General features: G+C 42.4%; 1 protein-coding gene across 1 annotated transcript in view; it reads left to right on the top strand.

The window, feature by feature from the left end:
- Positions 1-16,194, top strand: part of TATDN1 (TatD DNase domain containing 1) — a 64,770-nt gene extending 48,576 nt beyond the window's left edge. Inside the window, exons 10-12 of the mRNA XM_073632226.1 lie at positions 1,112-1,182; positions 4,134-4,260; positions 10,772-16,194. Of these exons, the coding sequence (XP_073488327.1) occupies positions 1,112-1,182; positions 4,134-4,260; positions 10,772-10,874 (301 nt within the window). The 3' untranslated portion in view covers positions 10,875-16,194. The remainder of the gene's footprint in view (positions 1-1,111; positions 1,183-4,133; positions 4,261-10,771) is intronic.
- The last annotated feature ends 591 nt before the right edge of the window (positions 16,195-16,785 follow it).

Here is a 16,785-nt window from a genome sequence, read left to right as displayed (position 1 = left end):
TATTTGCTCTTATGGTTACCCTTAATTACTGTACCGTAATAGTCCAATATGCCCCATTTTTGGTCGCCTGACTGGGGATCAGGCTTCCAACTGCCTTTTTGACAAAGCATTGCAGGATCGTGCCCAAGGAGATTCGGGTCTCAGGTAGGTAAACCGAGGTCTCCATGGGGGGGGGGGCAACAAGGTGTTTTTTCACTTTTATTGCATAGGATGCATTAAGGTGAAAAAACACAAAGCTTTACAACCCCTTTAACTTTGAATTGGATAGTAAAACATTTTTTTTTCTGCCAGTAAATACATTATACAGCGCACTTCCTGTTTCTTGTCTGGTCATTAGCCTAGGCTTATGACATCATGCACAGCTCTCTCATGAGAGTTTGCCAGGAAGGGAGGGGGGATGAGTCATAAGAGGGCCAATGGGAGCTGCAGAGCTGGAGGTGTGTAAATCCAGGAAGTGAACAGGCAGCAGCTTCAGCTGCCCACAGTTAAAATGGATGCAGCCAGACTCAGTGGAAGGAGATTGCTGCAGCGTATTTGGCAAGTACAGAATCACAGTATATATAAAATAATATACAAAGTGGTTGGAGGGAAACTTTAGAATGGCAAAGATGTTTTTATTACAAATTATGTGAGCAGACTGCAGTTCCTCTTTAACTCAGTCTGTGATGGTTGGGGCTCCCAGGTACTGAGAGATAATGTAAGCCAAAGCCTAGTGCAGGGATATGGAGTTTGCAGACCTCCAGCTGTTGCAGAACTACAAGTCCCATGAGGCATAGCAAGATTGACAGCCAAGAGCATAACACCCAGAGGCATGATGGGACTTGTAGTTTTGCAACAGCTGGAGGTCCGCTAATTGCATATCCCTGGCCTAATGTATGGGGGGTGGCATATGAATAGTGGAAGCCTAGCTTCTAAAAACAATACATGTAACAAAATGCATCACTCTTATATAGATGCTATAAAAATCACTAAAACAGCAATAGCAACACAGATATAATTCTTGCCATGTATTGTAAATGAGGCAAAATGAAGACACTGGTGGGTAGCTGCTCTTATTCTGTATGGACAGGAGGATGACAATATTTACAGGTTTTCATTTCTCATCTCGTAGTTCATTGAAAACAGCGGCGAACCTGGAGGTCCTGAAGACCATCCCCAGCGAGAGATTGATGATCGAGACAGGTGAGCTTTATACTGCAGCATCTCACAGACTTTTTTTGATAAGTTGTTATTCAGACATTCCAAGTTTTACAAGACTGTATTAGACCAGAAACATTGTATCAGTTTAACAAGGGATTATCTTTGTACAGATGATATAAATTGCACCACTCGAAATAACACAATATGAACCAATAGAACATAAGGGTCCATGTGACAACTAGTATCAATATAAATAAATACAATTTATGACAGCTCCATGTAATTGGCTCCATTTTGTCTTGTTTACACTGACGCCGCCCTCTAAAGAGCGATCCACGTTGGATCGCTTTTGAGAAGATGTTTGGCAGGCAGTGAGGAGCTGTTACGTTGCTTCATCACTGTCTGTTTAAACCCCTAAAAACCTGGCCCTGTTCAGTTGAATGACTGGTATTTGGCAGGTGGTACTGGCTGACAAACATGACGGGGGGGGATTATTTGCCACAAAGCATCATGGCATGTGTACACCCCCCTCTGCTACCTTTGCAACATAAGGGGGAGTGGTTAGAGGGCAGTAAATGCATGGCTTAGTCACCTATTTTTAGTGCCTCCCTGCCGATATCAAAAGAAAGCAAGCATGATGTGTCTCATCTGCTGCATTAAAGACTTTTTTCTGGCATTTATCTAAAGCTCTGGGGGAATAACCTTTCTCTATGAATCATTTATGTTGTTACAATTTCTCCTGATTCTCATGTATTGGCCTTTGGGGGTAGCTGTGAGCCATTTGGGGTTGTGACAACTTCCTATAGGCACATAGCCATTCCTATCTGTCTCTTTGAAGAATGTATTAATACTAATGTAGTTGGATGTGTTTGTCAGTACTAGGTCCAAGTAACTGATAGATTGCTTATTCCATGTGGCTGAGACTTTTAACCCATAGTTGTTAGCATTCATGGTCCCTATGAAAAATTCTAAACTGGTCTGTGGCCCTTCCCACAGCAGTATGATGTCATCAATGTAGCGTTTGTAAAATTTAGGGCCTGACCATTTTTTTCCCCATATATACTTTCTTGTTCCCATTTGTTGAGTAACAAGTTGGCCATGCTAGGGGCATAGCGGGCCCCCATGGCAACTCCTTTTGATCTGGTTGTAGTATTCCCCTTTGAACCAAAAATAGTTGTTACCCATAGCCATTTTGAGTCCTATCAATATATGCTTGATTTGTGCATTTTTTCAACTGAGACTGATTTTTTTAAAGCCCATTTTACCGCCAGAAGCTCATCCTTTTGTTTTATATTGGTATACAGGGATTCCACATCCACTGTCACCAGATAGGTGTTTTCATTGGTTTCTAGTTTAGAAAGTAGTTTAATAAGTTCTCGGCTATCTTTTAAATAGGACCTACCCTGTAAAACCAAAGGTTGGAGAAATGTATCAAGATATTCCCCCAACCTGGAATACAAGGACCCGATCCCACTAATGATGGGCCATCCTGGTGGATTTTCTTTAGATTTGTGAACTTTTGGGACTATGTATAGAACCGGAGGTATAGGGGCATGAGGGATAAGGTATTTGCCCTCTTTTTTTTATCCAATATGTTATTCTTAGTCCCCTTTTTTACCCACTCAGCAAGTTCAACTTTTAGTTTAGCTGTGGGGTCACTTTTAAGTTTTTTATAAGAAGTATTATCAGCGAGTAGTTTTAACACCTCTCTCTTATAGTTTTCTTTTTTGTATGATCATTCCTTTTAATTAAAGAGGTCATGTCCATTTGGTGAGTAGGCAATTCACTCACACTCCATCAGGTTATATTCACAAAATTTGCCTTGGTGACTGGGTTATGGATAAGATTCACAGCACAAAAGATTACTAATAGACTTTGAAAAATTGATTTATGAATGTATCACTACTATTATGAATTGTTATTCACTCAGCACGATGCACTTTAAATGCTTTGATTAGCAGTTTTTTATTTTTTGTTATTGCTAATTTGAAGTTTCTAGTTCTCTAGTGCCCCCTACCACTTATCACTCTAAGGACATGGATTATTGGAACCATGTCCTGTGGTCTGATGAGACCAAGATAAACTTATTTGGTTCAGATGGTGTCAAGCGTGTGTGGCGGCAACCAGGTGAGGAGTACAAAGACAAGTGTGTCTTGCCTACAGTCAGGCATGGTGGTGGGAGTGTCATGGTCTGGGGCTGCATGAGTGCTGCCGGCACTGGGGAGCTATAGTTCATTGAGGGATTCATGAATGCCAACATGTACTGTGACATACTGAAGCAGAGCATGAACCCCTCCCCTCAGAGACTGGGCCGCATGATAACGACCCCAAACACACCTCCAAGATGACCACTGCCTTGCTAAAGAATCTGAGGGTAAAAGTGATGGACTGGCCAAGCATGTCTCCAGACCTAAACCCTATTGAGCATCTGTGGGGCATCCACAAATTGAAGGTGGAGGAGTGCAAGGTCTCTAACATCCACCAGCTCCATGATGTTGTCTTGGAGGAGTGGAAGAGGACTTCAATGGCAACCTGTGAAGCTCTGGTGAACTCCATGCCCAAGAGGGTTAAGGCAGTGCTGGAAAATAATGGTGGCCACACAAAATATTTGGGCCCAATTTGGACATTTTTCACTTAGGGGTGTACTCACTTTTGTTGCCAGCGGTTTAGACATTAATGGCTGTGTGTTGAGTTATTTTGAGGGGACAGCAAATTTACACTGTTATACAAGCTGTACACTCACTACTTTACATTGTAGCAAAGTGTCATTTCTTCAGTGTTGTCACATGAAAAGATAGAAGAAAATATTTACAAAAATGTGAGGGGTGTACTCACTTTTGTGAGATACTGTACATACAGCAACTTCCAGGTGAAGCGGTAAATACAAAATAACTGTGCAAAAAAATGTCCACAAATATATGCTATTTAATTTTTTCTATACATAATGTCTGTGATAAAACTGATGTGACTGCCATTTTCTGTGTTATGAACAGACGCCCCCTGGTGTGGAGTAAAGAATACACATGCTGGGTCCAAGTACGTGAAAACCACTTTCCCAACTAAGAAGAAATGGGAGGCCGGCCATTGCTTGAAGGACAGGAATGAGCCCTGCCACATTGTGTAAGTGATTGAGGTGCACAGACCATTAACAGATCATTTTCAGTGTAAACTGCAGATACAGCAAATGTCTTCAGGTAGGGTTCAATCACACCAGAACATCGTGATTACAACACACATATGTATGCTTTCTCCCTTGCACTGGTTGAGTACCAGTGCATTTTTTGTGGGTTGGCAGCCCATCCATTTTAAATGAAGCCTGTCTCTCTGCTGTGAATGAGGCCCTAGGAGCTGTTCACATTGGGGGAGATTTACTAAAACTGGAGCACTCAGAATGGTGCAGCTGTGCATGGTAGCCAATCAGCTTCTAACTTCAGTTTGTTCAGTTAAAGCAGAGTTCCACTCGTTTTTCAGTTTATTAAAAGTCAGCAGCTACAAAAAGTATAGCAGCTGACTTTTAATAAACAGACACTTACCTGTCCCACGGTTTAGCGATGAAGCCGCCCAAAGCCTCGGTTCTCTCCCCAGCCTCTCCTCTGTGCCAGTATCACTAATGTGGGCACCCCGCTGTGACAGCTTGCAGCTTCACAGCCGGGTGCGCATGCGCTGTCCTGAATGCCCGAGCAATCTTGAGACCTATGACGTGTCCCAGAAGATTGCAGGGAGGGAGGGAGGGGGAGAGGAGGAGTCACCTAGGCAGTGCGGGTGGAAGTGGGAGCTGGGTACCTGTCAAAACTTGGTACCCACTTCCCCCGCCCAAAAAAAGGAAATGGCAAATGTGGCATGGGGGTTTGGACTCCTTAAAGCGGAAGTTCCATTTTTGGGTGAAACTCCGCTTTAGGCTTTAACAAGGCAACCTGGAAGCTGATTCCAGAGCTGCACCAGATTTTGCACACTCCAGTTTTAGTAAATCTCCCCCTTTGCCTCTGGTACAATAGAGAATTTAACTGTGTTTGATTATTTAAATCTGACGTCAGCTGTGGTCAGATTTGTGGTCAGCTGTGCTGGGACCAATCCTAATTAATTTGTTCATAAACGACCTGGAGGATGGGGTAAACAGTTCAATCTCTGTATTTGCGGACAATACTAAGCTAAGCAGGGCAATAACTTCTCCGCAGGATGTGGAAACCTTGCAAAAAGATCTGAACAAATTAATGGGGTGGGCAGCTACCATATATACTCGAGTATAGGTCGATCCGAATATAAGCCTAGGCCCCTAATTTACCACAAAAAACTGGGAAAACGTATTGACCCGAGTATAAGCCGAGGGTGAGAAATGCAGCAGCTACTGTAAGTGGAAAAGAGGGTCAACAATGCCCATCTGCAGCTGAATACCTCCCTGTGTCCTGTGCATGCCTCACTGTGTTCTGTGCATGTCTCCCTGTGTCCATTGCAGCCTACCTGTGACAATCTGCATCCTCTGTGTGCCGAACTGCAGCCACCATTGCCCGGTCAGCGTGTTATAAAAACATTCAGTGGCCATTCCAGTGTTCAAAAGCCACGCCTCCTCCTCGCCTGTGATAGGCAGAACACTCAATTTCCCAGCAGTCAGTGTTCAGCCTATCACGGACATCCGCTCATCCTCATACCACGGACGAGGATGAGAGGATGTCCGTGATAGGCTGAACACTGACTGCTGGGAAATTGAGTGTTCTGCCTATCACAGATGAGGAGGAGGCGTGGCTTTTGAACAGTGGAATGGCCGCCGAATGTTTTTATGATACTCTGGCCGCCGTCTGTCTGCCTGACGCTCTGATCAGGTAGGTAGACGGCGGTGACTCGAGTATAAGCCGAGGGGGGCACTTTCAGCCTAAAAAAAAGGGCTGAAAATCTCGGCTTATACTCGAGTATATACGGTACATGGCAAATGAGGTTCAATGTAAAAAAATTTAAAATAATGCATTTGGGTGGCAAAAATATGAATGCAATCTATACACTGGGGGGAGAACCTCTGGGGGGAATCTAGGATGGAAAAGGACCTGGGGGTTCATAGTAGATGATAGGCTCAGCAATGGCATGCAATGCCAAGCTGCTGCTAACAAAGCAAACAGAATATTGGCATGCATTAAAAAGGGGATCAACTCCAGGGATGAAATGATAATTCTCCTGCTCTACCAGACTCTGGTCCGGCCGCACCTAGAGTATGCTGTCCAGTTCTGGGCACCAGTCCTCAGGAAGGATGTACTGGAAATGGAGCGAGTACAGAGAAGGGCAACAAAGCTAATAAAGGGTCTGGAGGATCTTAGTTATGAGGAAAGGTTGTGAGCACTGAACTTATTCTCTCTGGAGAAGAGACGCTTGAGAGGGGATATGATTTCAATATACAAATACTGTACTGGTGACCCCACAATAGGGATAAAACTTTTTCGGAAAAGGGAGTTTAACAAGACTCGTGGCCACTCATTAAAATTAGAAGAAAAGAGTTTTAACCTTAAACTACGTAGAGGGTTCTTTACTGCAATAGCGGCAAGGATGTGGAATTCCCTTCCACAGGCGGTGATCTCAGCGGGGAGCATCGATAATTTCAAAAAACTATTAGATAAGCACCTGAATGACCACAACATACAGCAATATACAATGTAATACTGACATATAATCACACACATAGGATGGAGTTGTGTCTTTTTTCAACCTCACCTACTATGTAACTATGTAATATGAGCTGTACATACATACTAACATTTGGCCTGCCTAGCTCAATGGTTAAAACAAAAAAGAGGGTGCACCAGCCTTATGCATTACCATAAAAGAAATGTATTGAATAAAAAAAAAAAAGATTCCAATATACTCGCAAGAGTAAGGCCCCTTTCCAACGGGCGCCTCAGCTGAGTGGAATCCGCTTGCTCAGCGGGGGGATCTTTCCGCTGATCCCCACTGAGCAGGTGAATGACAGGTCTGCTCTGATATGCAGAGCGGACATGGACACAGTCCCACTCTTCTATATGGGGCTATTGGATGGAAACGGACTGATCCGCCGGACGAATGGGGAATAGGACCACCATCCGTCTATTTTTGTCAGATCAGATCGAATGGCGGCCGGTGTCAGTGGACATGTGTCCACTAACATCTGCCGCTTCATAGAAGAGAATGGAGGGTCCGATCGGGGCTGACTAAAAAAAACTGACCGGCTGACCCGATTGGACAGCCCATGTAAAAAAGTGTAAACGCGTCAGCTTACCTGTACTTTCTGCATGACAGTCTTGTTGTTTTGATGATCCCATTTTTTCAATAAAGTGAAGTTTTTTGACTACATCCAGTGTGCGGCATCCAAATCTTCTCCTCCATTCAAGCCTGCATGTAAAAAAGTGGCCCAAATGGATTTAGGGACGCCTATAAAACCAGTGATTCCCACCAACAGAAGGTATAGCTTACGCATTTCAAGGACAGAGCCCTCTTCCGCAGTAGCTCTGCTGAAGAGGGCTTTGCCCTTGAAACCTGTAAGTCATATCTCCTGCCGATGGGCATCGCTAGAGCATTGTCCTTGGATTGTGTTCACTGGTTTCATTGTGATTGAATTAAGTTGCTCTTGTGAGTATATTGGAATCTTTTTTTTTTTTTGCAAGGTTTTATGGTAATGCACGAGGCTGGTGCATCCTCTTTGCCATGCGTCTAAGGATTTTGCTGATCTAAAGATGGTAGCAAAGCCTAAGCATATTTGAAAAAAAAAAAAACTGCCGTTGGAATGATATCAGAAGAATTTGCCTTGACAATTGACTTTCTTAATATGGACTGATAGTGCCTGTTGTCCTTTAGCGCTGATTGTTGTTTAGTCTAGTTGCCTAGCTCAATGCCTCAGACGGGGAATGTGAATTAAGCTATCTGGTGTATGTAAAGTGCTTTGTAGGGGTTAGAAGCACCTGAGAAAATTCGACAGTGTGAACAATCCCTGGATTTGACTGGTCTTGCTGAACATACAGTGGATATAAAAAGTCTACAGACCCCTCTTAAAATGTCAGGTTTCTGTGATAAAAAAAAAAATAGACAAAGCTAAATCTTTTCAGAACTTTTTCCACCTTTAATGTGACCTAAAAACTATACAACTCAGTTGAAAAACAAACTAAAAGTAAACGAAAATAATATGGTTGCATAAGTGTGCACACCCTTAAAACTAATACTTTGTTGAAGCACCTTTTGATTTTATTACAGCACTCAGACTTTTTGGGTATGAGTCTATCAGCATGGCACATCTTCACTTGGCAATATTTGCCACTCTTCTTTGCAAAAATACTCCAAATCTGTCAGATTGTGAGGGCGTCTCCTGTGCACAGCCCTCTTCAGATCACCCCACAGATTTTCAATGGGATTCAGGTCTGAGCTCTGGCTGGGCCATTCCAAAACATTAATCTTCTTCTGGTGAAGCCATTCCTTTGTTGATTTGGATGTATGCTTTGGGTCGTTGTCTTGCTGAAAGATGAGGTTCCTCTTCATCAGCTTTCTAGCAGAAGCCTGAAGGTTTTGTGCCAATATTGACTGGTATTTGGAACTGTTCATAATGCCCTCTACCTTGACTAAGGCCCCTGTTCCAGCTGAAGAAAAACAGCCCCAAAGCTTGATGCTGCCACCACCATTCTTCACGGTGGGTATGGTGTTCTTTTGGTGATGTGCAGTGTTGTTTTTGCGCCAAACATATCTTTTGGAATTATGGTCAAAAAGTTCCACCTTGGTTTTATCAGACCAGAACACATTTTCCCATATGCTTTTGGGAGACTTCAGATGTGTTTTTGCAAAATTTAGCCGGGCTTGGATGTTTTTCTTCGTAAGCAAAGGCTTCCGTCTTGTCACTCTACCCCATAGCCAAGACATATGAAGAATATAGGAGATTGTTGTCATCACACAGCCAGTACTTGCCAGATATTTCTGCAGCTGCTTTAACCGCGTCAGCCCTGGATCATTTGGCTGGCCAAAAACAAGAGCACTTTTTGCGATTTGGCACTGCGTTGCTTTAACTTACAATTGTGCGGTCGTGCGACGTGGCTCCCAAACAAATCTTTTTCCCCAAATTTTTTCCCCACAAATAGAGCTTTCTTTTGGTGGTATTTGATCACCTCTGCGGTTTTTATTTTGTGCGCTATAAACAAAAAAAAAAGCAATTTTGAAAAAAACGCATTATTTTTTACTTTTTGCTATAATATATATCCCCCAAAAATATATAAAAATACTTTTTTTTTTCCTCAGTTTAGGCCAATACGTATTCTTCTACATATTTTTGGTAAAAAAAATCCCAATAAGCGTATATTGATTTGTTTGCGCAAAAGTTATAGCGTCTACAAAATAGATTTTATGGCATGTTTATTACATTTTTTTTTTTTACTAGTAATGGCGGCGATCAGCGATTTTTATCATGACTGCGACATTATGGCGGACACGTCGGACAATTTTGACACATTTTCGGGACCATTGGCATTAATACAGCGATCAGTGCGATTAAAAATGCATTAATTACTGTAAAAATGTCACTGGCAGTGAAGGGGTTAATGTGTGTCCTAGTTTGTGTTCTAACTGAAGGGGGATGTGGACTGTGCAGGGAAACTAACAGATCCTCTGTTCAGACTCTGTTAGTTCTCCCCTCAGAGAACCGGAAACTGTGTTTACACACACAGATCCCAGTTCTCTGTGTGCCCCAAGCGATCGCGGGAGCCCGAAAGTGATCGAGACTGCCGGGCACTCGCAGAGGTCACCTAGTGGCCACAGGGCGAAGCGACGTTACATAACGTTGTTTCGCCCAGCTGTGCCATTCTACCGCAGTACAACTGCGGTGGCTGGTCGGCATGTGGTTAATGTTGCTGTAGGCCTCTTGGCAGCCTCCCTGACCAGTTTTCTTCTCGTCTTTTCATCAATTTTGGAGGGGCGTCCAGTTCTTGGTAATGTCACTGTTGTGCCATATTTTCTTTACTTGATGATGACTGTCTTCACCGTGTTCCATGGTATATCTAATGCCTTGGAAATTCTTTTGTACCCTTCTCCTGACTGATACCTTTTAACAATGAGATCCTTCTGATGCTTTGGAAGCTCTCTGCGGACCATGGCTTTTGCTGTAGGATGTGACTAAGAAAATGTCAGGAAAGACCTACTGGAACAGCTGAACTTTATTTTGCGTTAATCAGGGGCACTTTAAATGATGGCAGGTGTGTACTGACTCCTATGTAATACGAGTTTGAATGTGATTGCTTAATTCAGTTATAAGAGGGTGTGCACACTTATGCAACCACATTATTTTATTTTTACTTTTCCCCCTAAAGATTTCAGTTTGTTTTGCAACTGAGTTGTACGGTTTATACGTGGAAAAAGTTCTGAAATGATTCATCTTTGTCTCATTTTTTACATCACAGAAACTTGACATTTTAACAGGGGTGTGTAGACTTTTTATATCCACTGTATACTGTAAAATTGGGAACTGCAAACCATAGCTGTCCTTACCTAGTCTATAACATTAGTCAAAAAGGCCTGAGACAAAGGCTTGAGTCCTTCTGTAATATATTATGCTCTAAAGCCACTTTGAAACTGCAAATATATAACTTTCATGGCGTTTGGCTGACAGGGATCTCTAATAAAAACATTGTGTATGATTTTGCAGACAAGTCCTGGAGATTATTGCGGCGGTCAGAGAAGAAGATCCAGAGGAGCTCGCGAAAACCCTCTACAACAACACAAGCAAAGTCTTCTTCCCGGATAAATAGGAAAATAGCCAAATCAGCTCCGGTCACCCAGTACTTTAGACTGCAATTTATTAAAAAGTAACTTATTTTCAGGTTCCATTTGGCCCTGTTCACACTAATGCAATTTTTCCTGCATTAGCTGTTGCACTGCAATGTATGACGCTGGAGCACACATTGGTGCCCATTCACATTAATGCAACATGGTGCAGTGCGATTTTTGAAAAGGTGCAGGTGCGTCTTTGAGGGCCAGTTTACATGCAGTCCAGTGCGTTTTTTTTTCTGCATCAAAAATGCATGGAAAGTAAGTTATATGGGTTTTCAATGGCATAGTTCACACTAGTGTTTGCAGTTCCAGAAAAAAAAAGTAGAACATGCTGCATTTTTCCTGCACTGGAATTCTGTAAAACACTTCCAAAACACACTGGAACACGTATTTAAGGTTAAGAAAAAAAGAGGGGGAAATATGCACTGGACTGCATCAAAAACGTGCATGCAGAAAAGCATCAGGAATGCATCCGGACTGCGTTTCTATGGTGTGAACTGGACCTGCTTTTTTGGCCTCCTAGACTTAAAACCTGAAATCCACAAATTCAGCAACTTTGTAAAAAGTGCAGGCACACCATGACTTAAGTCCAAATAGCTGCCTGCCACATTGATACAGGTTTATGGCTCTGCTAGAGGATAAACTCCGCTCTCAAGTCTATGAGAGAGCAAAGGCTATGCCTGCCCCTCCTTTCTGTTGCCCATTCACAGAAGCCTTTGTATTTTTTGAATGAGGTCACACAATACAAAGGCTTCTGTGATTGGGCAGATGGAGTTGAGGGGCGGGCACAGTGGCTGCACCAACTCTACACTTGAAGGGGCTGAGTCCAGCGTCGGAGCTCTGAAAGTCATGTTGCTAGAGCACAATAAACCTGTCAGATATAAATGGGAGTGCATGAAAAACATTACGTACAGGCTATTTTTGGCAGGGTTTTGTGCTTAACAACTTAAATGTCCCTTCCTCCTACAATAAAAAAAAAACACGAGCATGAAAACGCATCAAAAAAAGCATGCAAAAAATGCATGATTATGCAGCGTCACTAGTGTTAATGGAGGCTAACAGAGCTCATCTGAATACTAAGCTCTGTTGACTCTCGGGCATCATCTCCATGATAAACAGAGGTCACACCACATGTTAGTTCACGCCCAATCAATGGTGGACCAGAAATACAGTTGTATTCATATTTGGTCTGCCGATGTGTGGACTGAATAGTGCACATGATGTACTCTGCAGTAACCTCCATTCATCATAGACTTTTACACTTGTTTACGCGGCTCAATTATAATGAACCTGATTTTTTACCAATACAAGGCAAAGCAATAGGTTTGCTTAAAGTAGAATTCCAGCTTTAATATCACTTTAAATCGTTTGTGTGGGTCAAGTTGGACCAAAATATTTTCCATTATATATTGATTGAACGGTCGATTTTCTGCCTGCTGCAGATATTGAAGAAAAGTCAGGCGGCGTGTTTCCCTGACCCTCAGAAGAAGTCTTGTATTTCTATCAATGAATACAAGGTTTCTTTTGATTGGCTAAGGTAGAAATAGTGACGTCATCACAAAGTCCCCTATAAAGTTTGCTTTTTAGGGCCCCACCAGGTGGGTTATGCCATAATGTGCTACTATGCACAGCATATTGGTACATTATGGCAGACTTGCCTGTCAAATGGTGCCCTCCAGCGCTGCGGTGGGCTCGATCCTGCGGGCCCCCCGTTGCTTCCATCTTCGCCTGATCTCCCTACCAGGTCCTGTGCCTTCGGCTGTTTAAAAGGCCGCAATTACGTCATTCCTGCACATGCGCACGAGAGTCCCATCGCGGCGGCATGGATCGGGGCGGTAAACGTTCGCTAAGCTGTGAACATGATGGCTGACAGGCAGGAGGATGTATTTATGGCAGAAGAGACCAATAGGACACCCTGCTTGTCAGCCATTTTTTCTTTTATTAAAGTGTTACTAAACCCACAACAGTAAAAATCAGTCTGTATATGCAATAAAGCGTGCTTGTTATACTCACTGTGGAACCTAAAGGGTTAATCCTCATTGTTTAAAAAGGCATTTTGATCCTGCCTTCTCTGATCCTCGTCTTCTTCCACAGTCCCCAATCCATCTCCTGATAGAACAGAGCCTTGAGGACAAGCTGCACATGCTCAGTTTGGTGTGTATTGCTAGAGTTTTTTCTCTTTTTTGGGGAGAATGCTTGTGATCAGCACAGGGCTAATCAGCGCTGTCCAAACAGAGGGTCAGGGGTCCTGCAGCCTCATAGGACAGTCAGAGAATGAAAACTCCTCCTACAAGCTTTAATCAGACACTGATAGAAGTCACAAGACTGCTATATACTGCTGATGAGAAAAGGTATTTAGCAGTTTATATTTACTAAAATGATTGTAGTGTACTTTGGGACACCAGATATAGTGAATGCCGGTTCCTGGGTTTAGTAAGACTTTAACTTTACTTCCACTTTAACTGGTAAAAACAGAAGGCTTCTTCTGAATGGCGTAGAAGTGCTGAGCCCTACTGTCTTTAAACCCAGCAGCAGACAGGAAGTTGTCTGCACTGAGGCCGGAACACAGTACAACTTACTAATGCTACCTACAGTATATTGAAACACACACAGCGGCAATAGAAATAGTTACATTTGGGCCAGCTTGGTCCAAACAAACTTTAAAAAGTAATATTAAGGCTGGAATTTGACTTTATATGCTATGCTAGCCCCAATGCTGCTTACAGCATGTTAACTGCAAATGTGAAGAGAAATAGTTGGTACTTTAAAGTATGGGGAGCATATGAGCCTATCTCCACTTCTTCCCATAGTGCAGTACTGTGTGCCTGAGTAATCAATTGCCAGGCCACATGAGGGATAGATAGGTGTCCCCCCCACCCATATGGGAAAATGAAGGGGTAAGGCAGTGAGACAAAAGGTAAGGATAGGCAGAGCATAGGTTATTATAATGTGTATAAAAAAACAATCGAATGAATTACTCATGGATTTCTAAGCAATAAACAGGTAAAAAAATTGCTCAGATATAAAAGTTTCACTGACTTCTTCTTAGGTTTGACGTGAGCACATGGTCACTTCAAAAAGGGTAAGCAGGTGGGAGCCCTGAGACATCATGGGGGTGAGTTACTAAAACTGGTGCAGTGTATAGTAACCAATCAGCTTCCAGGTTTTATTGTCCAAGCTAAATTGAACAAGCTGAAGCTAGAAGCTGATTGGTTGCTGTGCAGAGCGGCACCAGATTTTGCACTCCGCTTTTACTAAATCTCCCCTGCTGTGTGCTTCTATGCAAACCTTACACAGCTCCTGTGTTCATGCTTCCTTACACTCTTTTTTACTTTCAGCAATATCTATGATGGGCAATCTCGCTAACTTATACTGAAATAAACCTGAGCTTGACCAAAGAACAATACCCCAATCTTCACCCTACTCCTACAACCTATACTGATGTTGAAGCGATTTGGATATAGCTTGGAGACACATTGGTACACAGTCATTACTAAGCGAGACACATTGGGGTGAATTTACTAAAATTGGAGGGTGCAAAATCTGGTGCAGCTCTGCATAGAAACCAATCAGCTTCCAGATTATTTTTGCCAAAGGTTAATCTCTTCAGCTCTGGAAGGTTTACCACCCACCCATGACCAGGCCATTTTTTGCGATATGGCACTGCATTATTTTAACTGACAATTGTGCGGTTGTGCGACACTGTACCTAAATAAAAATGCCCCCCCCCCCCCACACACACACAACTAGAGTTTTCTTTTGGTGGTATTTGATCACCTCTGCGTTTTTTACTTTTTGCACTATAAACAAAAAAAAAAGACACTTCTGAAAAAAAAAGTTTTTTACTTTCTGCTATAAAACATATTCAGTAAAAAAAAAAAAATCAAATTTCTTCATCAATTTAGGCCAATATGTATTCTGCTACATATTTTTGGTAAAAAAATAAAAATCCCAATAAGCGTATATTGATTGGTTTGTGCAAAAGTTATAGCGTCTACAAACTATGGGATATTTTTATTTTTTTACTAGTAACGAGCAACTTAAAGCGGTAGACAGCCGGGACACTGACACTTTTTGCGGACCAGTGACACCAATACAGTAATCGGTGCTAAAATTTAAAAAATACGCACAGTCACAGTACTAATGACACTCCAAAGACATGCTGGTAGGTTAATTGGCTTCTGTCCAAAATTGGCCCTAGTATATGAATGTGAGTTGGGGACTTCGGATTGTGGGCTCCTTGAGGGTAGGGACCAATGCGGGTGTATGATGTATGTGTAATTTGACGGTGCTATATGGGTACCTTAAATAAAGAATAGTATAATAGATGAGCATCTTAATGAGATGCAGTGTACAGGGATAGGGATAATTGTAGACACTCACTCAGGTTGAACTGGATGGACTGGTGTCTTTATTCAACCTTACTAACTATGGTAGGGAAGGGTTTAACATCAGAGGTGATTAAAAGGTTAACTGTGTGCCTGCACAGGGAAGGCATAGATCGTGCCTCTACTTAGCAAAGACACAGGATCCATGTTTTCTGTAGTGACAGAACAGTGATCTGCCTTGTTTACATAGGCAGACCGCCATTCTGTCAGTGTACCAAGACATCAGCGGGTACCAGCTGACAGCGAGGCTGTGGTACCCTCCCATCAGCTCCCGCTGTGTCTAATCACCGTGGAAGCGTGCCACCGCCAGCGCATGCCATAGACCTGGAAGTGACGGATCATGTACTAGGTACGTGATCCGGCACAGGAGAGCCACCTTGCTGCCGTATATGTTCGGCAAGCAGTTAATTGAACAAGCTTAAGTTATGTAGGCCATACATGGGTCGAATTCCAAATGAATTTTCTTTTGAAAATTAGAAATTTCATGTGTTTTGTAATCTGATGGTATCACCATTGTTTTCACCCAATCAAGCCTTCAATTTCACCTTATGTTGCTACAGAAAAAAAAATTCAGGGCCAGGAATCTTTTTTTTTTTTTTTCTCCAGCTCGCAGCTCTGGCTCATTTCTTTTTCAATATTTCTCGCACAGTTCTCCCATCTTTTGATTCGCCCATTGCTGCAGCCCACTAGACGTAAATTCTTAGATACAATTTTCAAATGAATTTTTTTTTTTTTCATAATTCGACCCATGTATGGCCAAGCTTTAGAAGCTGATCGGCTACCATGCACAGCTGCACCAGATTTTGCACTCTCCAGTTTTAGTAAATCAACCCCTCTTGTGATAATCAAATATGTCATGTGAATGTTCCCTGCTGTTCTAACCTTATTTTATATTAAATCTGTTACACTACATGAAGTCTATTTTCCATTTCATGAGCATTGCACATAAATATGCTGATATAAAAGGGAGGTTATAAAGTGCTTTTGACATGCATTTAAAATTGACCACCTATTTAAAGGATAGATTCACCTTTCTGAACATGTTACACCTGTATTTAGGATGTAGCGTGTTCGGCAACCTCCCCATGACAGCGGGCACAGGATCCTCTCTATACACCCACTGTCACATTTTGAAAACAGGACGGCTGTATGGGACTCCATGAATAGAAAAAAATAATAATCTGCGGCAGATAGACTTGCAGTTTGAATGGGCTACAAGCATGCTGATTAGTACAATCGTAGTCCATTCCCACTCCCTTCAGCTTACACGCTAACAGCCTGTACAGAGGTATGAGCTGACTGCTGGAGAGTATGTGCAGAAGCCTAAAAGTGCACATTCCATCATGTATATTACTTTGCTCGTAGAGCAATTAATATATATTTTTTGATGTTGAACGGTTTTAAATGGTCCGAGTCAGTGAATACTCAAGTGTTTTCAACATAAGAATAAACCTGGCAATGGCCACCAGGATACATTCCAGTTAATCTGGGTAAGTCAGTA

This window comes from Aquarana catesbeiana, linkage group LG05, assembly GCF_042186555.1.
Source record: "Aquarana catesbeiana isolate 2022-GZ linkage group LG05, ASM4218655v1, whole genome shotgun sequence".
Taxonomy (NCBI): Eukaryota; Metazoa; Chordata; class Amphibia; order Anura; family Ranidae; genus Aquarana; species Aquarana catesbeiana.
The sequence above is the reverse complement of the archived record's forward strand: the minus strand, read 5'-3'. Positions and strand labels throughout refer to the sequence as shown.